Source organism: Schistocerca serialis, chromosome 6, assembly GCF_023864345.2.
Source record: "Schistocerca serialis cubense isolate TAMUIC-IGC-003099 chromosome 6, iqSchSeri2.2, whole genome shotgun sequence".
NCBI lineage: Eukaryota > Metazoa > Arthropoda > Insecta > Orthoptera > Acrididae > Schistocerca > Schistocerca serialis.
The window spans coordinates 728687444-728713169 of record NC_064643.1 but is presented as its reverse complement, the minus strand read 5'-3'; the positions used below and the strand labels follow the sequence as shown (position 1 = coordinate 728713169).

Here is a 25726-nt window from a genome sequence, read left to right as displayed (position 1 = left end):
CAACATGCCACACGGGCAGCCGTATGGTCGTCCGTCAGCATTCGTGGCACCCACCTGGATGACACTTTTCGCATTTTCAGGTCGTCATGCAGGATTGTGTGCACAGAACCCACAGAAATGCCAACTCTGGAGGAGATCTGTTCAACAGTCATTCGGCGATCCCCCAAAACAATTCTCTCCACTTTCTCGATCATGTCGTCAGACCGGCTTGTGCGAGCCCGAGGTTGTTTCGGTTTGTTGTCACACGATGTTCTGCCTTCATTAAACTGTTGCACCCACGAACGCACTTTCGACACATCCATAACTCCATCACCACATGTCTCCTTCAACTGTTGATGAATTTCAATTGGTTTCACACCACGCAAATTCAGAAAACGAATGATTGCACGCTGTTCAAGTAAGGAAAACGTCGCCATTTTAAGTATTTAAAACAGTTCTCATTCTCGCCGCTGGCGGTAAAATTCCATCTGCCGTATGGTGCTGCCATCTCTGGGACGTATTGACAATGAACGCGGCTTCATTTTAAAACAATGCGCATGTTTCTATCTCTTTCCAGTCCGGAGAAAATAAATCGGAGGCCTTAGAACTTGAATGCACCTTGTACTGTCCTACCTCTTTCCGTAGATGCTGACGACAATGGCATGTGAACATTCGACCAGCTTCGCTGTTCTCGAGGTACTCGTTCACAGGCTCTGTGTAATAATAATCTACCCTTTGTCAAAGTCGCTTATCTCAAAGGATTTCCCCTTTGTAGCCCATATCGTCGCCAGGGTGATTCCCCGTTCGTGCCTGCTCTGCATACATGATTTTGTTATAGCGTCAAACGCCCGCAACGACGAACGTCGCTGTGGGTCATAATGTTTTGGTTTATCACTGTATATGCACAAATATTCCCTAAAGACAGTCGTTTTCCTACGGCGGATGCTCTTCGCTCCTTGCACTGTCCGCGTCGTTGTGTTCAAAAATGGCTCAAATGGCTCTGAGCACTATGGGACTTAACAACTGTGGTCATCAGTCCCCTAGAACTTAGAACTACGTAAACCTAACTAACCTAAGGACATCACACACATCCATGCCCGAGGCAGGATTCGAACCTGCGACCGTAGCAGTACGTGGTTCCGGACTGAGCGCCTAGAAACGCTAGACCACCGCGGCCGGCTGCGTCGTTGTGTCCTGTAATAATTATTATTTGACACGGTGTGGAGGCATTCATACAAGCAATGCCAACTTACTCTGGTAGGATGTTTTATATTCTGTTAAACACACACAGTGTTGAGCTGCACTGTTCGCAATTAACATTATTTTACAATAGACGTAATCAGTATTTGCATTCCAACCGCGTAATCTGTTTTGACGTACTAAAGTTATTGTTGAAGTAATATTATCCAATTGAAATACGTGCAACAAAGAACACGCATGAAATTCACTGTTCAAAATGTGCTAATGGCTATAGTGAGCCACAGTTCTTCCAGTCACTATGGAACCTCCCAACAGATTAAATTATTTCCGTAATCTCGGAATAAATGGTGACTAACCTCCCAATAAAATTGTGACTCATATATAACCTCCAATAATTAACTGACTGTGAATCTAAACTGGTAAAGCTGGACGTCATCAACGCTGCGTCATGGCCCCCAAAAGTCATTCTGAATAAATTGAAAATTCTTACCTCAGTTATGTCGCCGGACAACGCGTACGTATCTGCTCCTATAAGAAATTTTTCTGGCACAGCCCAGTGCAATTCTGTCCACTAGATTTTGTTATGTATAAAAAGAAACTGATTTTATTTACGATAATTGGCATGACTATGGATAGGAGAAATTAGTAAAAGCTTTAAATTCAGATGAACGACTGTCAAAAGCTATCTTTATAAGAAAGATTATTATCGAAAAATTATTGAAAAATTTTTTACATGTGACTTTGATATAACAGTAGTACAAAATGAGCTGTTGCAAATTACATATGCGCGCAGCAACAAATAATAATAATTTTTGCTCTTGCCTTATACTGCATCGCTCAGGCACCGCCATCGTTCTCCACGACCGGCCTTGGTAATTCCATACAGGACACAAGTGCTCTCTGTGAGCCATACAACTAGACAACTGCTCTCTCAGAGCGACCTGACCCAACCGCCAGACTGTGAACTACTATTACTACTGCTACCGAGACTACTCTCTGGTCTGCGATTCTATTGTAGCATGAATATCGCAGGCAGAGCGTGAGCAATCCATCGAAGTTACATCTGCTCGAGTGCGCTAGCGATGAATTCCTTAGTCATGGACCTCTTACAACTACTAACCAACGCCTTCGTTCATTACAAGAGCATGCGCGTGACCGAACCGCGACGCGGATGCTTCAGAAGTTGGTGTGCGATATCCGAAACGAGAAACTACCTACGCTCATGATATTCAAACATTCAAACCACACATTTTTCTTTCATTTGGAAACGGGAATAGGAGTCAGTCCAGTCCACGCTATCTTCCAGTAACCGTCCCGACGCGGTTGAGGATTGATCTCTCGAAACGACACATGAGATCAAAAATCGTCACCTATTAGATAAACACTAATTCTGAGCCGTGAACACTGACATGAAATGTACAACTTTTTGGCAAACATTTTTAATTACATCACAATAACCTGAGACATGCGTGTTGCAGTCTACGGTATCAACACTGCACATTGCACGCGCCCCACGGTAGCCCAGCTACGACTCAACTGATGCGCTCTACCCACGTCAGAGGAGCGACTATCGATAGGTCGGCGATAAAACACGTCCTGTAACTTGGCATCCCGAAAGGAGAGGAACGAACATTAGTGTTTAACGTTACGTCGACGACAAAGTCATTAGAGATTAACTGCAAGCTCGAGTTGAGGGAAAATGGGGAATGAAATCGACCGTACCTTTCAAAGAAATCATTTCGGAATTTTCCTTAACCGATTTAGGTAAATCAGGAAACCGAATCCGTGTGGCCGTACGGGGTTTTGAACCATCAGCACCCCTCTCAGAAGGGGCTTCTATAGTACTTGTGATGGGGACAGTGTATATGTTCCACAAGACATGGTTCATTTGGATCCATCTCTGTAGCTGATGTCGCTGGCACACGCCTATGCAATGGCGCTTGACTTGATCGTAGCCAGTTCCATTTCAGGCGGTGGAAGCAGTTTTCACCACCAGTATTTGAATGGAAAGGCGAGAAGAATATATGGGGTAAAGTTTCTGATCACCATAGCCATTTCCAGGTTTAAATTCCAAACCTCTCCGCCTCGTCTCATGGAGTGTGGGCATGTAGCACTGGCGATGGAGATCCGTCCGTCGGATACAGATGCTGAGCTCGCTGGTCCCCTCGGAGGTATTCAAAGAGGAGTAGGCTGTGTTCCAGCGCAGCTTTCAACCGTCTCCCTTCTCTCATCATCATACGTCTACATCGACATCCATACTCCGGAAGCCACCTGACGGTGTGTGGCGGAGGGTACCTTGAGTGCCTCTGTCGGTTCTCCCTTCTATTCCAGTCTCGTATTATTCGTGGAAAGAAAGATTGTCCGTATGCCTCTGTGTCGGCTCTAATCTCTCTGATTTTATCCTCATGGTCTCTTCGCGAGATATACGTAGGCGGGAGCAATATACTGCTTGACTCCTCAGTGAAGGTATGTTCTCGAAACTTCAACAAAAGCCCGTACCGAGCTACTGAGAGTCTCTCTTGCAGAGTCTTCCACTGGAGTTTATCTATCATCTCCGTATCGCTTTCGCGATTACTAAATGATCCTGTAACTAAGCGTGCCACTCTCCGTTGGATCTTCTCTATCTCTTCTATCAACTCTATCTGGTACGGATCCCATACCGGTGAACAGTATTCAAGCAGTGGGCGAACAAGCGTACTGTAACCTACTTCCTTTGTTTTCGGACTGCATTTCCTTAGGATTCTTCCAATGAATCTCAGTCTGGCATCTGCTTTACCGACGATTCATTTTATATGGTCATTCCATTTTAAACCACTCCTAATGCCTACTCCCAGATAATTTAGGATTAACTGCTTCCAGTTGCTGACCTGCTATACTGTAGCTAAATGATGAAGGATCTTTCTTTCTATGTATTCGCAGCACATTACACATGTCTACATTGAGATTCAATTGCCATTCCTTGCACCATGCGTCAATTCGTTGCAGATCCTCCTGCATTTCAGTACAATTTTCCATTGTTACAACCTCTCGATATACTACAGCATCATCCGCAAATAGCATCAGTGAACTTCCGATGTTATTCACAAGGTCATTTATATATATTGTGAATAGCAAAGGTCCTACGACACTTCCCTGTGGCACACCTGAAATCACCCTTACTTCGGAAGACTTCTCTCCATTGAGAATGACATGCTACGTTCTGTTATCTAGGAACTCTTCAATCCAATCACACAATTGGTCTGATAGTCCATATGCTCTTACTTTGTTCACTGTATCAAACGCCTTGCGGAAGTGTAGAAACACGGTATCTACCTGGGAACCCGTGTCTACGGCCCTCTGAGTCTCTTGGACGAATAGCGCGAGCTGGGTTTCCACGCTTGTCTTTTTCGAATCCCCTACTGATACCTACCGATTAGATTTCTAGTCTCCAGAAAAGTCATTATACTCGAACATAATACGTGTTCCAAAATTCTACAACCGATCGACGTTAGAGATATAGGTCTATAGTTCTGCACATCTGTTCGACGTCCGTTCTTGAAAACGGGGAAGACCTGTGCCCTTTTCCAATCCTTTGGAACGCTACGCTCTTCTAGAGACGTACGGTACACCGCTGCAAGAAGGGGGGGCAAGTTCCTTCGCGTACTCTGTGTAAAATCGAAATGGTATCCCATCAGGTTCAGCGGCCTTTCCTCTTCTGAGCGATTTTAATTGTTTTTCTATCCCTCTGTCGTCTATTTCGATATCTACTATCTGCTGAGAACGGCTGCAGAGTGGTTATTGTTTTACTCAGAACAATGTTCCTGAAAAAAAAAACAGCCTCTATTGGAGTAGTTTGCCCTCCATAACTTTGGTGCCCACAGATCATCAGGCTAGAGGTGTGAGACCAGAATTGGTGACGTCTCGTGAGAGACAAATGCATCCCTGTGCGATTTCGCGCGTTCTTGGGCCATTATCCGGTAAGCGGTCCGAAATTCAATGGAGGAAAGTTGTCAGGTGCCGATCTGCACGCCATTAGTTGTATTTAGGAGTAAACAACAATAGTTTTATGTGCTGTCAAAGGCGAAATTGAGGCCAATACACTATGAGGCAACACAACGGCCACATCTACATTTACATGTATACCAGGTTAAGGGTCATTCCATGTCAGATCGCCAAATTTCGATACATTTTCGTGTTCGACCATCATGGTTTTCGATGAAATTTTCTGTGAACATTTGCACATGTCCCCAACGAACGTAAGTAAAGTTTAACGTTCGTCGAAGCAATACTGGCCGAGATATAGTCACTTGTTTGACTCCATGCGCGACTTTGCACAGAGCGAGCATGAATTTCTGGCGAATTTAAACTGCTATAGTTCGGCCAATATTCTGTTGAAAGAAATGGAACGTGGCCATTTTGTGCAATTTTATGCAATCTCTCCAGAATAATAAGAAAATAATTTTATGTGCCATATTCAGCGAGAATATTTTAGACAAAATCGTCCAAAAAATTGGCGCCCTACAAAATTTCGAAGTTTCGCTGCTTATATGTCTGGGGCTTTTACAAATTCTTCAATTTTATACTTCATTTATTCGGTATTGGAAAGCGGTACAAAAGTGAAACTTTACATTTGAGAACCTTGTGTTTCTAGGTTATTGCATCCCAAGTTTTACATTCGTCATACCTCTAGTCCCCGAAATATAAAAAGCCAAACTTTGAAATTTTTTAGGGCGCCAATTTTTTGGGCGATTTTGTGTAAAATTTTCTGGTCTAATATGGCTCACAAAATTATTTGCATTACTATTCTGGAGAGAATGCATAAAATTGTACAAGATGGCAGAATTTCATTTCTATCAACAAAATATTGGCCGAAATACAACAGCTCATATTCGCCAAAAATTCACGCTCGCTCCGTGCAAAGTCGCTTAAGGAGTCAAACAAGTGACTAAATCTCGGACAGTATTGCTTCAACGAACGTTAAAATTTACCAATGTTCGTTAGGGACATGTCCGAATGTTTACATTAAATTTCAGCGAAATATATGATGGTCGAGCAGGGAGGGCTCGGTGAGCCATCTTACGATGTGTGTTAGAGGGTGCTTCCTACACTCCTCCAGTTGGATTCGCGAGTACTGCACGGGAAGAACAGGGTGACCCGTATAAAACAGCCCGAAAACTGTGTTCCGTATTTTGTGGAAACTACATCATCGAAACAACAAAGAGATAATTAGAAAAATATCCGAAACGAGTCCGAATAAGAGAACACGTCGCTCAAGTGAGACATATCCTACGATACAACAATGACGTCAGTCCAACTGTTGGGCTCTGTTCATAGCGTATAACTCGGCGGAAACGTCGACCTATTATAAGGGTCGACTTTCTGGTCCAGCAGCTACATGCCTGTCAGCTCACTAACACGACCTTCCCATCCCATGCCACAGCTGTATGAAAACATGGAGGTCAAGGTACTGAGAAAGAAATCGCAGCAGCAAGCCACTATACAGATTATCAGATTCATTTTATTATCTTTTATTTAGTCTTTACCCTAGCCTGTTTAAAAGAAGAGTGTAATGTGTACATGGTGTTTCACAATTATTCCTATTACGGGCTTCTAGGGGCTGTACAGGGGACTTTGTAGATAAAAATTTGATAAGAAACTCATGTCTGAAAATATACCATTTTAGTATAAAATAAGTTTGAAGAATGGCTCACCAGTGCCTCTCAGCCGGCCTCGGCTCTCGTCGGTGGCCGCTTGGTGCGGAACGCTAGCTGGGGTCTGGGCCATTAGCGTGGCTGGGAATTCCCTGGTAACGCTGTGTCGGTCAAGGAGACATGCCGGTAGTGCCAAAGATGGCGGACTTTGTGGAACCTTTCTGGCAGACATTTCGCAGTTCACATAGAAATTAATAGTAGCCAGAGGAATCATGATACCTTAAAAAGAAACATGTACGTTACCACTATTTGCACGACGATTCTGACGGTGTAATCACATTTTCAATACCTTTATTAGTCTAAAGTTTAGTATCTGACTGTAAATTATACAAGTAACATTCAGCAACGAATTTCCAAAATCTCAACGGTTCATCCGATTTTGTCGATCGACATGTCTTTAGAAAGCTATTAGTGTAAACATAAATTGGTATAAATTACAGGCATGTAAATAGAATAGTACACGAGTTATCGGAGGTCAAAGTGGCCGATTACTATCGATCGTGTCAGGTCATAAGTACTCCACTGTTACACGAAAAAAAAAAACGGTAGCAGCATGCTTACAAATATATTTATTCATCTATGTCATTGTTTATATCCAATATATACTATTCATGTAGAAATTAGTCAATCATTTACTGTGTTTTAGAAAGCACAGACACATTAGGCTACAGGCCTACTTTTGCTTGCTATTCCTTTGATATATGTTTAATGCGAATTCTATACAGACGAATGGAAAAACTGGTAGAAGCTGACCTCGGGGAAGATCAGTTTGGATTCCGTAGAAATGTTGGAACACGTGAGGCAATACTGACCCTACGACTTATCTTAGAAGAAAGATTAAGGAAAGGCAAACCTGCGTTTCTAGCATTTGTAGACTTAGAGAAAGCTTTTGACAATGTTGACTGGAATACTCTCTTTCAAATTCTGAAGGTGGCAGGGGTAAAATACAGGGAGCGAAAGGCTATTTACAATTTGTACAGGAACCAGATGGCAGTTATAAGAGTCGAGGGACTTGAAAGGGAAGCAGTGGTTGGGAAGGGAGTGAGACAGGGGTGTAGCCTCTCCCCGATACTATTCAATCTGTATATTGAGAAAGCAGTAAAGGAAACAAAAGAAAAATTCGGAGTAGGTATTAAAATCCATGGAGAAGAAATAAAAACTTTGAGGTTCACCGATGACATTGTAATTCTGTCAGAGACAGCAAAGGACTTGGAAGAGCAGTTGAATGGAATGGACAGTGTCTTGAAGGGAGCATATAAGATGAACATCAACAAAAGCAAAACAAGGATAATGGAATGTAGGCGAATTAAGTCGGGCGATGCTGAGGGAATTAGATTAGGAAATGAGACACTTAAAGTAGTAAAGGAGTTTTGCTATTTGGGGAGCAAAATAACTGATGATGGTCGAAGTAGAGAGGATATAAAATGTAGACTGGCAATGGCAAGGAAAGCGTTTCTGAAGAAGAGAAATTTGTTAACATCGAGTATAGATTTAAGTGTCAGGAAGTCATTTCTGAAAGTATTTGTATGGAGTGTAGCCATGTATGGAAGTGAAACATGGACGATAAATAGTTTGGACAAGAAGAGAATAGAAGCTTTCGAAATGTGGTGCTACATAAGAATGCTGAAGATTAGATGGGTAGATCACTTAAGTAATGAGGAGGTATTGAATAGAATTGGAGAGAAGAGAAGTTTGTAGCACAACTTGGCTAGAAGAAGGAATCGGTTGGTAGGACATGTTCTGAGGCATCAAGGGAGGGTAAAAATCGTAGAGGGAGACCAAGAGATGAATACACTAAACAGATTGAGAAGGATGTAGGCTGCAGTAGGTACTGGGAGATGAAGAAGCTTGCACATGATAGAGTAGCATGGAGAGCTGCATCAAACCAGTCTCAGGACGGAAGACAACAACAACAACAACATGTTTATTTAATTTGTTTATGTATTTTACAATGTATGCGTGTTTATGGTCCAGCCGTAGGAATGTTTATTTAATTTTAAGTTATTTAAATGTAAATCCAGTATTTCGAATGTGTTTCATTGTGTTTGTGAATGTGCGTTGGCTTGAAGACTTGGCGAGAGTGCTCTAGCTAATGACAGCGCTCGTGAATGGGGAGACTGGACAGAAGTGCGAGAGGAGTACGAGAGAGGACAGGAGAGTTCTGGACAGGACGGCACAGGACCCGGGAGCGGCTGGACGCGACGGCGCGACGGTCGTACGGTCGCAGGAGAGACTTGGTCAGTGTGGAGTGGTTTGTTCGTGATCGTGGGAGACAGAAATACTTCGGAGCGCCGACTTGTGAACGTGTGAGATTTCCGTGGTTTCTACAGTGAAGACGTAGTATGCATTCAGAAGTGAATATCTCACGCGCTATGTTGTCGTTCATAACTAATTACGTGAAGCAGGAATCTATTGTTTCCCTGTGATTCAACTTATATTTTATTTAATTGCTGGACCATCGACACCAATAAGTGTTTTGCAGAAATACACCGCATTCTCAAAAGTACTTCTACTATGGTACTCATAATTTAAAGTCGTTAAGATAGTACCTGTAGATTTTAATTAACTGCAATGTTTCATTTATAAATTTCTATGTTACATTTGCAGTTGCCGAGTGATAGAAACTTTCGACGATTCTATTCGTGTGTATATTCATATCGTATACTGTAGACTCAGCAGTATTTAGCCTGTAATGCGGCAACTACGCGTCCCTGCCCCAAGACAACGAAACCAGCCTAAACTTTTAATATTTCGGCAGAGTCAGAGAGTACGTAGTTAAGAGCCACCACATCATTTCATATTATTTGAAAGGCCGCACACTTAGCGGTACGGTACAAAACGACATAGCTGCACAATGCGTGTATCGCGAACGTTTTCCATCTTCGGCTGACGTGAGGACAACAACGGCTGCTATAAACTGGTACGTTCGCAACTGAAAGTGTCGAATTTGGTGCTCCACGTACGCGCAGCAGGATATGTGGACTGTGTGTATAACAGCATGCGCCACAGTTCCACCTTGTGCAGCGAACAGGTAAGTGGGGCAGCTCCTGTAGATAACAAAGGTCAGAGCTCAGTATCTTCGCTGGGTACATAACGTGAAGCGGTAGATCGAAAAGTGATCCGCCAATCAAACTTACTATATATCCAAACGGTACATTTAAAGACATGGGTTCCTTATCTAAACTTTATCTACAATGTCCCCTTTAATTCCCCTAATAGTCTGTAATAGGAATTGTCAAACATTGTGTATATCTTTTCTCATATAAGGTAAATCTTCTACGTTACTGAATACCTTAGACATAATCCCGCACAAAAACGAACTCAGTCTGTCAATACATTTTACGCAAATCTATAGCGTAAAAATTGATTTAATGTCCGTGTTCCTGTTAGACACATACTTTCGTGCTGTAACTTCACGTGCAAGTGATCTGCGGACTATGTTACAAGGCACTGTGTTAATATTTCGTTAAGGGGCTCCGGAAAGGCTCAAAATCATGAAAAGTTCAATTTTTACTTTTTTGCGTTTTCTGAATCTGCAGACTATTACCTTTTAATAGATATATAATTTATTCAATTCCGAAGACTACAACTATTTTTAAATTTTTTTTGAAATGTGTTCTACATGGGCGTGACCCACTGTGGCGCTGTTAAACTGCTGTCAAATGGTGTTATTATTAACGTCCGTGTTCATCAGGTACATTTTAGTGATGTGAGATAAAGTATGTGTTGTGGCCAACCTGTGATGGTTCAATATATGTCGCTCGTGTGATTGTCGATTGTTTCATGTTTATTTACTCTGTCGTTATCTCGAAAATATTCGTAATTAATTCTGTTTCTTGAGTCTCTGTTTTGTTGAAGTATAATAATGGGTAAAAGTAAAGTTATTAGAAATCCTCTGAAGGCTTTTAAGAAAAGGAGAAATGTTGGAAAACCAAAGGTATGTGTTATTACTGTAAACAATAAAGACGATAACCAAGTGAGTGAACCTAACCTCTCAAGTACACCTGCCCATAGCAGTCAAAGTGGGAAAGAGAATACTTCACAGAAGAAGCTTGGTTCAATGAGTGAAAACTATGAATGTTTTATGGGGGAATCAGATGTGAATGAAATATTTGATATGTCGGTTCTCAAAGGAATTTTTTCAAACTGTGTAAGATGTATTCATTGTAGTGAAGTTGGTCTGGAACTCTCCATAATAAAGCACGTAGAACTTGCTAGTGAAATACAACTGAAATGTGATAAGTGTTCATACATGACCACCTTTTGGAACAGTGTTGCAGTAACTGCAACTGAAGAAAATGGTAGCAAAATCTACGAACACAACAACGAGCGATGCTTGCTTTAGACAAGGAACGCCTTCGGGCTGCAGACAGGGCTGTAAAGAGTCTAGAAATACAAGCAAGAGTAAACAGGAGGAGGAACAAGAGGAAGCTGGAGGAGGAGTTTGTAGAGGATGAAGATAATCCATCCTATGGACCTGGAATGCACTAAAAAGTTAATCCAATCTTTGTCGCTCGATTCCCAAAACTTTTATTTTCTCATACTAATTACATGTTTTCTAAGGATCTTCCAAACATATTTGTTTCAAACTTTCAGTAAATGTTACACAGTACCTTCTGCATAATTTAACACAGCCTTTTTCCAAAAAACTGTATATTTTTGAATATATAAATAAAAAATTGCAAAAAAATGTTGTGAATTTTCATTACAATTGAAAAAAATCATCTTTAATAACTGAACTAAAATTTTGTAAAATCCCTGTGTTAAGTTGTAGCCCATATTCCAATAAATAATCTGTAAAAAGTTCAACCTCCTACCTCAAATACTTTGTGAGGAAAGTAATTTATAAGCGTTATTTTAACATTGCAAGTATAGGGCGTTGTGAAAATGTTGAGAAAAATATCGTACCTGATATTTATTTTATGTAATAAAATGAATGTGTAAAATCCGTAGAATCCGTACAAACACTCAAAACCGGCAAAGAATAAGATAAATTTGATAAATGTGAGTACGACAGAGTCAGTGTTCTTCAGTCCATTAGGGAAAAAATTCTACGGGAAAATAGATCGCGTCAGTGTGTTTCACAGTGCCGAATCTCTCACTCAAAGGCTGTGGAATCTGAGGAGTAATAAGAGACCAGTTGATGATGCCAGTTAAAGAGATTTGATCGTAACATGTGCTGTAGAATGTGAGTGTGTAAAATGTCTCATTGGAGTCTTACTTTAGTAAGCGCGTTCTCTTGGAAGACGTGTTGGCGTCGTGGTCGGCTACTGAGCTGGGTGGCCAAGACAATGGTTAGCACTTTGGACTCGCATTTGTAAGGAGAGGGGTTCGAATCCAGGCCAGGTCACCATATAATAAGTGTTCTGTGCTTACTCTAAACCACCAAATGCCACTCCTGTCCAATAGCGTCAAGAGGGTCTACAATTTAGTTGACCCTGATCGCCGTCAACGGTGCAATTTTAAATTTAAATTTGTGGTAAGTTCCTGTGGGACCAAACTGCTAAGGTCATCGGTCCCTAGGCTTAATCTAACTTCAGCTAACTTACGCTAAGGACAACACAAACACACACCCGTGCCTGAGGGAGGACTCGGATCTCCGAGGGGGGTAGCCGCGTGAAATCGCGGCAAGGCGCCCCTTAGACCGCATGGCTACACCGCGCGGCGGTTCAATTTTCTATCACTCCGTGAGGAATTAGGAGAAGTTTGGTCACTACCACCAGGATCCCAAACTCTTGCTTTAGATGAAGTGCCAAGCCAGTAGGGCTTCTGCGCTGTAAACTGATGGCAATATGCACAGAGGTGACAAAAGCCATAGGATAGCGACATGCACTTATACGGATGGTGGTAGTGTAGCGGCCACAAGGTGTTTTAAAAGGTCACTGCACTGGCGGAACTGACATTTGCACTTAGGTGATTTATGTGAAAAGGTTTCCAGCGTGAAGATGACACGACGGGAATTAAGACTTTGAACGAGGAATGATAGTGCATGGGGCACTCCATTTCGGAAATCGTTAGAGAATTCAGTATTCGAAGTGTCAAGAGTGTACGGAGAATAACAAGTTTCTCATTACCTCTCACCATGAAAAACGCAGTAACTGACAGCCTTCATTTAAAGGCCGAGAGCAGCAGGGTTATGCGAGGAGTTGTCAGTGCTAACAACCAACACTGCCTGAAATAACCACAGAAATCAAATTGGGACGTACGACGATCCGTTTGGACAGTGCGGCGAAATTTGGCGTTAACTGGCTATGGCAGCGGAAGACGGACACGAGTGCCTTTGCTAACGGCGCGACATCGCCTGTAGCATGTCTCCTGGGCTCGTGACCATATCGGTTGGACCCTAGACGACTGGAAAACTGTGACCTGGTCAGATGGGTCCCGATTTCAGTTGGTAAGAGCTGATGGTAGGGTTCGAGTGTGGCGCAGACCCCATGAAGCCATGGACCGAAGTCGTCAACAAGGCACTGTACAAGCTGGTGGCGTGGGGTGTGTTTACATGGAATGGACTGGGTCCTCTGAACCAACTTGGCCATCCAGATCGCAAATGCCATCGAACATTCATGGGACACAATCCAGAGGTCAGTTCGTGCACAAAATCCTGGACCAGCATACTTTCGCAATTAGGGACAGCGATGGAGGCAGCAGGTATCAATATTTCTGCAGCCGTTCTTCTTGAGTACATGCCACCTCAAGTTGTTGCACTACGCTGAGCAAAAGCATGTCCGACACGATATTAGGAGGTATCCCGCGACTTTTGCCATCTGCATAATTCCCAAATTTAGATTTAAAGCTGTTTATGTTACCGATGCTGATGTCTTGTCTGTTTTATTGGATTCTTCAAACATACTTTCAAGTTCATATATCCACAACACATATTTCTTCTTTCTCGAATTAATTAATAATATATTTTATCAAAAACTGACATACACAGTATTAATGCTTCGTAACATTTCTTTTCTGTTTCGATATGAAGATCTTAAGTTGTCTCAGGACGGCATAGAAAGGTTGATACTTCCGCTTTCCAGGGGCAGATGTGGACTCTGACCACAATCTATTGGTTATGACCTGTAGATTAAAACTGAAGAAACTGCAAAAAGGTGGGAATTTAAGGAGATGGGACCTGGATAAACTAAAAGAACCAGAGGTTGTACAGAGATTCAGGGAGAGCATAAGGGAGCAATTGACAGGAATGGGGGAAATAAATACAGTAGAAGAAGAATGGGTAGCTTTGAGGGATGAAGTAGTGAAGGCAGCAGAGGATCAAGTATGTAAAAAGACGAGGGCTAGTAGAAATCCTTGGGTAACAGAAGAAATATTGAATTTAATTGATGAAAGGAGAAAATATAAAAATGCAGTAAGTGAAACAGGCAAAAAGGAATACAAACGTCTCAAAAATGAGATCGACAGGAAGTGCAAAATGGCTAAGCAGGGATGGCTAGAGGACAAATGTAAGGATGTAGAGGCCTATCTCACTAGGGGTAAGATAGATACCGCCTACAGGAAAATTAGAGAGACCTTTGGAAATAAGAGAACGACTTGTATGAATATCAAGAGCTCAGATGGAAACCCAGTTCTAAGCAAAGAAGGGAAAGCAGAAAGGTGGAAGGAGTATATAGAGGGTCTATACAAGGGCGATGTACTTGAGGACAATATTACGGAAATTGAAGAGGATGTAGATGAAGATGAAATGGGAGATATGATACTGCGTGAAGAGTTTGACAGAGCACTGAAAGACCTGAGTCGAAACAAAGCCCCCGGAGTAGACAATATTCCATTGGAACTACTGACGGCCGTGGGAGAGCCAGTCCTGACAAAACTCTACCATCTGGTGAGGAAGATGTATGAGACAGGCGAAATACCCTCAGACTTCAAGAAGAATATAATAATTCCAATCCCAAAGAAAGCAGGTGTTGAGAGATGTGAAAATTACCGAACTATCAGCTTAATAAGTCACAGCTGCAAAATACTAACACGAATTCTTTACAGACGAATGGAAAAACTAGTAGAAGCCGACCTCGGGGAAGATCAGTTTGGATTCCGTAGAAATGTTGGAACACGTGAGGCAATACTGACCTTACGACTTATCTTAGAAGAAAGATTAAGGAAAGGCAAACCTACGTTTCTAGCATTTGTAGACTTAGAGAAAGCTTTTGACAATGTTGACTGGAATACTCTCTTTCAAATTCTAAAGGTGGCAGGGGTAAAATACAGGGAGCGAAAGGCTATTTACAATTTGTACAGAAACCAGATGGCAGTTATAAGAGTCGAGGGACATGAAAGGGAAGCAGTGGTTGGGAAGGGAGTAAGACAGGGTTGTAGCCTCTCCCCGATGTTGTTCAATCTGTATATTGAGCAAGCAGTAAAGGAAACAAAAGAAAAATTCGGAGTAGGTATTAAAATTCATGGAGAAGAAATAAAAACTTTGAGGTTCGCCGATGACATTGTAATTCTGTCAGAGACAGCAAAGGACTTGGAAGAGCAGTTGAACGGAATGGACAGTGTCTTGAAAGGAGGATATAAGATGAACATCAACAAAAGCAAAACAAGGATAATGGAATGTAGTCTAATTAAGTCGGGTGATGCTGAGGGAATTAGATTAGGAAATGAGGCACTTAAAGTAGTAAAGGAGTTTTGCTATTTGGGGAGCAAAATAACTGATGATGGTCGAAGTAGAGAGGATATAAAATGTAGGCTGGCAATGGCAAGGAAAGCGTTTCTGAAGAAGAGAAATTTGTTAACATCCAGTATAGATTTAAGTGTCAGGAAGTCATTTCTGAAAGTATTCGTATGGAGTGTAGCCATGTATGGAAGTGAAACATGGACGATAAATAGTTTGGACAAGAAGAGAATAGAAGCTTTCGAAATGTGGTGCTACAGAAGAATGCTGAAGATTAGATGGGTAGATCACATAACTAATGAGGAAGTATTGAATAGGATTGGGGAGAAGAGAAGTTTGTGGCACAACTTGACCAGAAGAAGGGATCGGTTGGTAGGACATGTTCTGAGGCATCAAGGGATCACCAATTTAGTATTGGAGGGCAGCGTGGAGGGTAAAAATCGTAGAGGGAGACCAAGAGATGAATACACTAAGCAGATTCAGAAGGATGTAGGTTGCAGTAGGTACTGGGAGATGAAAAAGCTTGCACAGGATAGAGTAGCATGGAGAGCTGCATCAAACCAGTCTCAGGACTGAAGACCACAACAACAACAACAACTTCCGCTTTGAAAGTTAAGAATGACAGTGTTGGGAAAACTCTTAAGTTATTTGATTTTCAAAGAGCTGAGCAAAACTAAACCTACTGAGACTGTTTTATCTTTGCTTATTCTGATCATCACTAAACTGACACACAATATTTTAGCGCAAGAAATCTGACTTTCAATAATCCCTACAAAAGAATAGCCCTGACTAACAATAACCTATACCCTTCATCAATCACTTGCCTCACAAAAATCTTCGTTACTCGGACTACTGCAATACAGCGAGCGCCAATACTGCCAGCTAAATAAAAGATTCTAACTACTGAAGGCACTAACTACTGATAGGCATAGTTAGCAAATGAAAGATTTTGATAGGGAACAAACAATGTATTTACCTTAATAGTGTTCAAAAGTCATTATCAGTTCATGACATCCAGTCTTACAAATTTCCTCTTTCTGACGGACACACGTCCAGATCGTTCCGTACGCATACTCCCAGATATTTTACAGAAGTAACTGCTACCAGTGTTTGTTCTGCTATCATATAATCATACAAGAAAGGATCCTTCTTTCTATGTATTCGCAATACATTACATTTGTCTACGTTAAGGGACAGTTGCCACTCCCTGCACCAAGTGCCTATCCGCCGCAGATCTTCCTGCATTTCGCTGCAATTTTCTAATGCTGCAACTTTTCTGTATACTACAGCATCATCCGCGAAAAGCCGCATGGAACTTCCGACACTATCTACTAGGTCATTTATATATATTGTGAAAAGCAATGGTCCCATAACACTCCCCTGTGGCACGCCAGAGGTTACTTTAACGTCTGTAGACGTCTCTCCATTGATAACAACATGCTGTGTTCTGTTTGCTAAAAACTCTTCAATCCAGCCACACAGCTGGTCTGATATTCCGTAGGCTCTTACTTTGTTTATCAGGCGACAGTGCGGAACTGTATCGAACGCCTTCCGGAAGTCAAGGAAAATGGCATCTACCTGGGAGTCTGTATCTAATATTTTCTGGGTCTCATAAACAAATAAAGCGAGTTGGGTCTAACACGATCGCTGTTTCCAGAAATGACACGATACGTGAGCAAAAAACATGTTCTAAAATTCTACAACAGATGGACGTTAGATAGTTTTGCGCATCTGCTCGACGACCCTTCTTGAAGACTGGGACTACCTGTGCTCTTTTCCAATCATTTGGAACCTTCCGTTCCTCTAGAGACTTGCGGTACACGGCTGTTAGAAGGGGGGCAAGTTCTTTCGCGTACTCTGTGTAGAATTGAAATAGTATTCCGTCAGGTCCAGTGGACTTTCCTCTGTTGAGTGATTTCAGTTGCTTTTCTATTCCTTGGACACTTATTTCGAAGTCAGACATTTTTTCGTTCGTGCGAGGATTTAGAGAAGGAACTGCAGTGCGGTCTTCCTCTGTGAAAGAGCTTTGGATAAAGATGTTTAGTATTTCAGTTTTACGCGTGTCATCCTCTGTTTCAATGCCATTATCATCCCACAGTGTCTAGATATGCTGTTTCGATCCACTTACTGATTTAACGTAAGACCAGAACTTCCTAGGATTTTCTGTCAAGTCGGTACATAGAATTTTACTTTCGAATTCACTGAACGCTTCACGCATAGCCTTCTTTACGCTAACTTTGACGTCGTTTAGCTTCTGTTTGTCTGAGAGGTTTTGTCTGCGTTTAAATTTGCAGTGAAGCTCTTTTTGCTTTCGCAGTAGTTTCCTAACTTTGTTGTTGAACCACGGTGGGTTTTTCCCGTCCCTCACAGTTTTACTCGGCACGTACCTGTGTAAAACGCATTTTACGATTGCCTTGAACTTTTTCCATAAACACTCAACATTGTCAGTGTCGGAACAGAAATTTTCGTTTTGATCTGTTAGGTAGTCTGATATCTGCCTCATATTAATCTTGCTAAACGGATAAACATTCCTCCCTTTTTTTATATTCCTATTTACTTCCATATTCAGGGATGCTGCAACGGCCTTATGATCACTGATTCCCTGTTCTGCGCTTGCAGAGTCGAAAAGTTGGAGTCTGTTTGTTATCAGTAGGTCCAAGATGTTATCTCCACGAGTCGGTTCTCTGTTTAATTGCTCGAGGTAATTTTCCACAAGGACCAACGGAATGTTTCACTTACGAATGTTCCACACTATAAATAATGATATATCATAGATAAATCGAGATGACAGACAAATAACAAGTTGCTGAACTACGTTTGTGCTTACTGATGGTTTGGCTCAGATACCGATATGCTTTCTTATCGTGCAGGCCAGAAATAATGTTTCGGCACCCCAAGTCGGCGAGCGTCCTCACGACGATCTTCAAGCCGTACACGGCGGAGCTGTGGGTGAGCAGCGGCGCGCTGTTTGTGCTGATCCTGGTCGTGTCGCGGCTCTTCTGCTGGGTCGAGCACCGCGTCACCGCCACCGTCGACGAGATAGACAACTCGTGGAACTCCACCTTCCTGCTCGTCTCCTCTGCCATCGGGCAGCAAGGTGAGCCACCAGCGTCCACGTCCGGAAGAGCAGCGGCCAATGAGTCTACACACAGCGTTGAGATCTGCGTGTCTCAGGGCACACTCAACGTCCGGCCTGGACGATGCTGCTCCCGAGAGAAGCACGCTCAGTAGCTGCCATCAGCTGTTGTGTGCTGGACAGGCTAGCACGTATTTTGATCCGTAAATTAAGCTTGAGTGCATTGGAGGTTGACGAAGGGACCTGACAAATCGGCAATTCGACATAGCATAGAATTTTTCACATTTTGAAAAACTAAGCTTTACTCACGATTATGTAGGGTTGGTTTTAGAGAGTAACATTCTTACAAGGGAACCTTCCCATCGCACCCCCCTCAGATTTAGTTATAAGTTGGCCAGTGGATAGGCCTTGAAAAACTGAACACAGATCAATCGAGAAAACAGGAAGAAGTTGTGTGGAACTATGAAAAAATAAGCAAAGTATACAAACTGAGTAGTCCATGCGGAAGATAAGTAACATCAAGGATATTGTGAACTCTGGAGCGCAGTGGTCCCGTGGTTAGCGTGAGCAGCTGCGAAACGAGAGGTCCTTGGTTCAAGTCCTCCCTCGAGTGAAAAGTTTAATTTTTTATTTTCAGACAGTTATTGTCTGTCCGTTTACTCTCTTTATTTTCGCGGACTATATTTGCTGGATTCATATTGCCCACGAAATACATCTCACGTATTTAATGCACTCTCGTCCAAAGTAGCGAACAGTCAACTGCCAGCCGTGGAGCCTCTCTAGCAGGAATACTCTCTCTTCCGTGCGCTGTAGTCGACTGACGTCGTGTGTTTCGATGTTTGTTTAGGTGTAGGGGACAGATAATAATTGTCTGAAAATAAAAAATTAAACTGTTCACCCGAACGAGGACTTGAACCAAGGACCTCTCGCTTCGCAGCTGCTCACGCTAACCACGGGACCACGGCGCTCCTGAGCTCAGACTATCCTTGATGTTGCGTATCTTGCACATGGACTACTCAGTTTGTCTATTTTGCTTATTTTTTTCATAGTTCCACACAACTTCTTCCTGTTTTCTCGATTGATCTGTGTTCAGTTTTTCAAGGCCTATCCACTGTGCCAACTTATAACTAAATCTGAGGGGGGTGCGATGGGGAGGTTCCGTTGTTAGCGACTGTGCATTATTAACAAATAATTCGACAGGCAAGACAAACTATCTGAGTGCGTCAGCCAAGTGCATAGACAAGCCCGAGGCAAATCTTTTAGAACGCTAGGGGAGAGATCCTCTCTGTGTGAGACGGTTCGATGTTGTGCTTTATACAGGACACTTTGCCGCTAGATGTGATGTCAAGCACTTCAGCACCTGCCGCGTGCTGGCTCATCACTTTGGGTCTGAATGCAGTGAGTGCCAATTAGAGCCGTTAGTGGCAGTTCCGGAGATCTGATACCAACCGGGTCACTAATGCACAGAAGCCACCACCTAGGAATATTGCCAATGACCGCAGGGAGCCATGAGTCTCGCTATATCAACTCACCACCACACACTGTTTGGTAACTGAAACATACTACAGCTCTGCCTCAAAAGTCAGCATGCCAACATGCTAATGTTTTTCCCGAAATAGTAACTGACAATTAGGAAAAGTGACTCATTGACACAATCGGCATTTTATTCTTTTCTTTCTAATGTCAGTGTGTGGTGGAAAGTAGGTTATTGACTTCTGTGAAAGGTGACTGCAGTTGCACAAAACAGAATATTTTGTCTACATAAAACTATTTTAACGTACTTTAATTGCATTGCTGCAGCTCACACACTTAATCTTTCTATTTCTTTATTTTGTTATTTCAGTACAAGCCTGCTAAGAATTAAGTTTAAGCCATTAAGCTTTACGCTTTCTCCAGTACTTCTTTATCTGTCCTGTTTTCTTTATTTTTTACTTTTCCTCTCTGCTGCCCATTGTCCCCCTAGTTGTTATGGTGCTTTGTCTCGGAAAGCATTTCAACCTCAATATCATTCTTACATTTTGTTCTGTCTTTTATTTCTTTCTCATTTCCGTCAATTTCTTCTATGTCTTCATGAACTTTCCCAAGCCAGTTCGGTTTGTCTTCTAAATTTTCAAATTCCTGTACAATTTTTCTTCTCAGTCTGCTAGGACACATTCTTTGAATATGTCCTCAGAACATCACTGGATTTTTCATAATTTTGCCGGTATTTTTTTGGTACTTGATTGTATACATCTGTTTTACTTCTTAATTTAAATATGTTTTCTATTGTTGTATTTCCTAATACCTTGTTCCTTTTCTTTTCCAAGATTTCTCCATTTTATTCTGTTCTTCTTGTTATTTTTCCTGGCGTTATCCTGTATCTTCATGGGTTTAATTTATAGTAGCTTCTTCTGTCTTGTTTGACAATATCGGAGAAGAAACAAATAATAATAAGTAATGATAATAGTATGTGATCAGTTTATACAAACTTTGCGCGCTTGACGATGGCTTTTTGCATAAGGTCCGTTCATTGTAAGTTTGACCGTGAGTGATTTTTCTGAAAATATTTCTTTATCGGACTTCGTAGATTGCATAATTCCAAAACTTTGGTTGGCTCTAGACCTTTGATATAATTTGTGACACGGAATCTTTAGCCTTGTTAAGACGTCGTTTAATTGGAACATTAGCTTGAAACATAAATGAAACACAAGATTAAATAAATAATATCACTGTATTCACAAAATATTATACTAAATTAAATTACGTAGACATTTACATTATTTCTGTTGCTGTGTGCTACTATGAGAACGCCGAGTTAGATTGCGTCTCAGAGAATAATGGCGGTGCGCCAAATAATTTTCTGTAGCGATGGCAGATACGCGCCCGATCAGGACGGCTTGTAGAACAAAAAAGGTGCCGAAATCTAGGCAAGACATCTGAACTGCGTAATTATTCTAATGTTTCAGCGGTTGCACGCCACAATCGATAGAACCGCTTATACCGATTAATATCCTAAGTAATTCTTTATTTATATTCTAAACTTATACGTACGTTTTGCTATATGTCTACGCCCATCCTGCAAATGTGCCTTTAAATGGGGTTGGCGTTGTAACCTGTATTTGGCAGTGTTAGTTGTATATGGTGGTTGTATGCCCTTCCTGTCCCTCATCTCTTCCTCCTTCCTCCCCCCCCCCCCTCCCTGCCCCACAGCCTCCCAAAGGAATTCGTGTTACCCTTACCATCTGTTCCCATCTGGTGGTCTAGAGTTATACATGTGAAAGTGTCAGAACATCTTTCGAAATGTTGGTGCATCGTGTCAATGCGGCGGTACATGGGGACCAGTCCCATATTCACCAAGGTGGATGCAGGAAACCGCCTAAGGGCGGTATCTCTGGCACACCGAGCGAGACGGTACAAGACAAAGGACTCTCATTCGACAGAATATCGGCTCAAACTCCCATCCAATTATCAAGCTGTAGGTTTCCCGTTGCTTCCATAAATCGCTTAAGGCATATTTGAATTTGGTACCACTGAAAAACGTTAATTTTCAATTCTCATTATTAATGTGTCACACGCCACTTTTTTGCGAGGGTAGTGCAGTCATTATCACTGTCTCAAGTAGTTTGTGGAGGGGGGGGGGGGGGGGGAGGGGCTCGACAGTCCCGTAACTTACTGATAATGTGTGGTTCAATTAGTATTTTTGACTGTTTCATGAATCGGTAGCCACTGTCCATTTTCCCTTTGAGGAGTCACAACTGGCGAGCAGAAATTTCCATACATGTTATTGAGTGCTAGGACTGTCACTACCACATATGATACAGCTTCGGAGAGCTATATACCAGCCAGAGGGGGTGAACAGTGGCACTGCGAACTATATGTTGACGTCCTGTGTAACATGTTGCTCGGTGTCGACTACACCAGGTTAAAGTGGAAAAACTGTGTCGCACACTGGTGACAACAGTGAAACTCGGGCGGCACCCTCCGCTGACTCTGTGTGGTGCCCGGCAGGTGTGTCGCGGAGCTCGGAGTGGCTGAGCTGGCGCGTGCTGCTGTTCGTCAGCTTCCTGTGCACCAACCTGCTGGACACGCACTACGCGGCCGGCATCGTGTCCTCGCTGCTGATGCCGCCGCCCAGGACCATCAACAACAAGAAGGACCTCGCCGACAGCCCGCTCGGGTTCGGCCTCGAGAACGTCAGCTACACCTACCAGTTCTTCGTGGTACGGCTAACTTCCTACTTTTTTCTGTGGCTGTTATTCATATCCCCTCCGCCTCCACCTCCCCCCAATAAGGAACCGACTGCCTGCAGCCAAGTTCCCTTTCTTCCATTTCTTCAGCCTTTCAGTGAAACAGTTAAAATACATAAAAACACATAGACAGGAAGAGAGGAATCAAAAACACGGACGTGGAGCTTGATGAGAGTTTGGCAACGTGTGCAGTCTTAAGTCTTCTGAGAATGTTGGTAACACTTTATAGGTAAGAAATTTTGTTGTAATTGGGACTGGAGTGGAAACGATACAAGAAAGGATATGGTATTAGGAATGAGAGGCGCCATAAGATGGGATGTAGGTGGTTGGAGGTGGGTAGGAGTGCAGCTATGCAGGAAAAAGAGTGTACTGGGGTCTTCATTTGGAATGAGGAAGGTACGGTAGGCTGTAGTTAACAGAATGGGTAAATGCTACAACATTCAAGACATTTCTTGGTTCTCTCTCTCAAATATCCCAGAAAGTGACTAGCTGACCAGTTAATAAATTGATTTCAAATATGCAACAGTGATTGGTTTGTTCTCCCATTCACTTGTATACATAATTCTTTTCTTTTTTTATGTGTTTGTCTGCTTGTTACTCGAAGCACCTTTGCGTGTATAAGTGAGTGAATGAGTGTTGATGCACGAAAGAGAAAATGAAAATCGAACGCAAACTTACTGTGACTTTGTCACAGTAATATCTTGTCAACAATACAAATAACTATTAAATAAATCGGATTTTATTCATGTCTATTACGTAATATATAAATGTAATTTGGGAACAGAAATGGTTGAAAACTATAAAATTTTCAAGAATGTCAAACAGCAAAATATGTTCTATATACTTCACATTTTTACCACGTAAACTGGCAGATGGCACAGTAATCAACAACTCTCGCACCTTGGTGCGCTGCCGCGCCTTTCAAACACGTCGCACGGTCCATACACCTACATACACTCAGTATCCTACTTGAAAGCAATTTCAACCGACTCCCTCTCCTTGACAGTGAAATCTGCTCCGACATTGACCAGTCCTACCAGCTACTGCTTTTTCCAACTGTTTTCACTCAACGTCAGGACTTCCCCTCTCTCCTCCCTCCCCTTTTCACTCCCTCCCTTTCACTTCCTCCCTTTCTCTCATGATACCATGGCCCTGTCCACCATCCACATTCGTCCTTCTTTTCCGTCTTTTCCAATACCCATCTTACCGCCTACCGTCTTCCTACAGATATTTCCCAATGACTCATAAATTTAAACCCCCTTCATCCAAACGTTTAATGTCCCCTCAGCTTCTTCATCCAGCGCAGATCCTTCATCTCTTCAGTGAAAGTACAGCACTGAACATGGGGTCACGGCGGTCGGCTGTCTGCTCATTTCCACTCCCCACACTCGCCCGCTGACCGAGTGCCGCATGTGTAGTGCCACCTTTGTTAACTACACCTGCCGTCCAGTGGAATGTGTTTTTGTAGATGGCTACTAAACGTTCTGGTGGATAGTTGTGAGACTCACATGCCCTTACAAGTTCCAGTTACGGTACTCGCAAACTGATGCGATGCTTAAATGGCAACAGAATATTATAGAAACTACAACTGGTCGCCACGCAACGTTCGCAGTGACAGCCTCAACAGAAACAAAAAAAATAATGCTAATGAATACATCTCTTGTCTTACGCTGGGTGAATAACATTTAATGAGATTGTGAGACCGGAATCTGCGATTTCCCATTGTGGTACGGCACGAGGCCAGTGTGTCTTACAAGTCACAGCTCAGTAAAAACAGGTTTGTTAATTTTATGTCTGAACCGTGGATTTAATTTCAAAGAAAATTCTTAAAAATTGATTTTATTTACTAGCGATCCATCAAGAACATTAACACATGTAATCACACTATGTGAGCGTGGAAGTAGTTGCCAGGGAGTAACTGATGAAATCAATATCAAATTGCTTTCAACAAATGGGAATTTTATTCCTAAAAGCTTTTTATTTAAGAAACATATTTAAAATTATAAGCAGAAAGCACCCTCTAAATATCAAGTTACAATTTATTCAGAGGCAGAAAGAAACAAATTGTTGAGTGTATGAGCTTTCGGGCTGAGAACCTTGCCGCTCCCTTTTGACATGGCCGTAGTCACGACCGCTGACAACAACCTCTGAAAGACTACACAGGTGCAAATCTGCAACACACCAGATTACCTTAAAGTAAAAGTTTTAACAATTCACTCAAGCACACAAACTATGCACCCTGCAGGAGGGATGGAAATGGTACAAAACACTAAAATTAAAAGATTAACTAGCTACCGAAGGTGCAACTTGATTTTAACTTCTAAGAAGAGTCTTACGGTGGAAGGGTGGCAAATTTATACACTAAAATGACCATTTAAATAAAAGCCCATGAAATGCAATCTTATATAAAATTTATACAAGGTTGGCCACACATGCTCTACATTACACATATACCACCTCTTAAGATGATAGGCAAGATAAAAACATATTTCAGAAATTAGGTCGTTACACTCCAAGCAATAAATTCGTTAACACACCGCATCCGACAAACATGACAGAGGCAGCTCCGAACGACAGACACTAACTGCCTAACAAATGCGGACGAGAGACAGACGAGCAAGCTGGGGACGAGAGACTGACACAAGTAGAATTTAACACGAGTAAATCACACAACATATCACCAATTACTTGACTTCTAATAAACTGCGATTTCTCGAGAAGACCTGGCGCAGCACCCCCAAATCGCTCTCACGAGCCGTCTGCTGCCAGCTGCTTCAACGGACGGAGGACGGCGCGCCGATCTCCCGTCTCTCCTGGTCCGCACCAACCGACCGACTGCCCGCTGCTCCGTTCGCGACTGCTGCTCCGTCGCGACTGCCCTGCTGGTGCGTCTCCCACTCACTTCCAGACACACGACGGCGGAAATACTGGCTCG

At 42.4% G+C, this 25726-nt stretch overlaps 1 protein-coding gene across 1 annotated transcript in view; it reads left to right on the top strand.

Moving 5' to 3' along the window:
- The window catches only part of LOC126485051 (glutamate receptor ionotropic, delta-1-like), a gene marked incomplete at its 3' end in the record, with an annotated part of 85638 nt that overhangs the window by 32843 nt on the left and 27069 nt on the right, over positions 1 to 25726 (top strand). Inside the window, exons 4-5 of the mRNA XM_050108652.1 lie at positions 18360 to 18586; positions 22553 to 22764. Coding sequence (XP_049964609.1) covers positions 18360 to 18586; positions 22553 to 22764 — 439 coding nt within the window. The remainder of the gene's footprint in view (positions 1 to 18359; positions 18587 to 22552; positions 22765 to 25726) is intronic.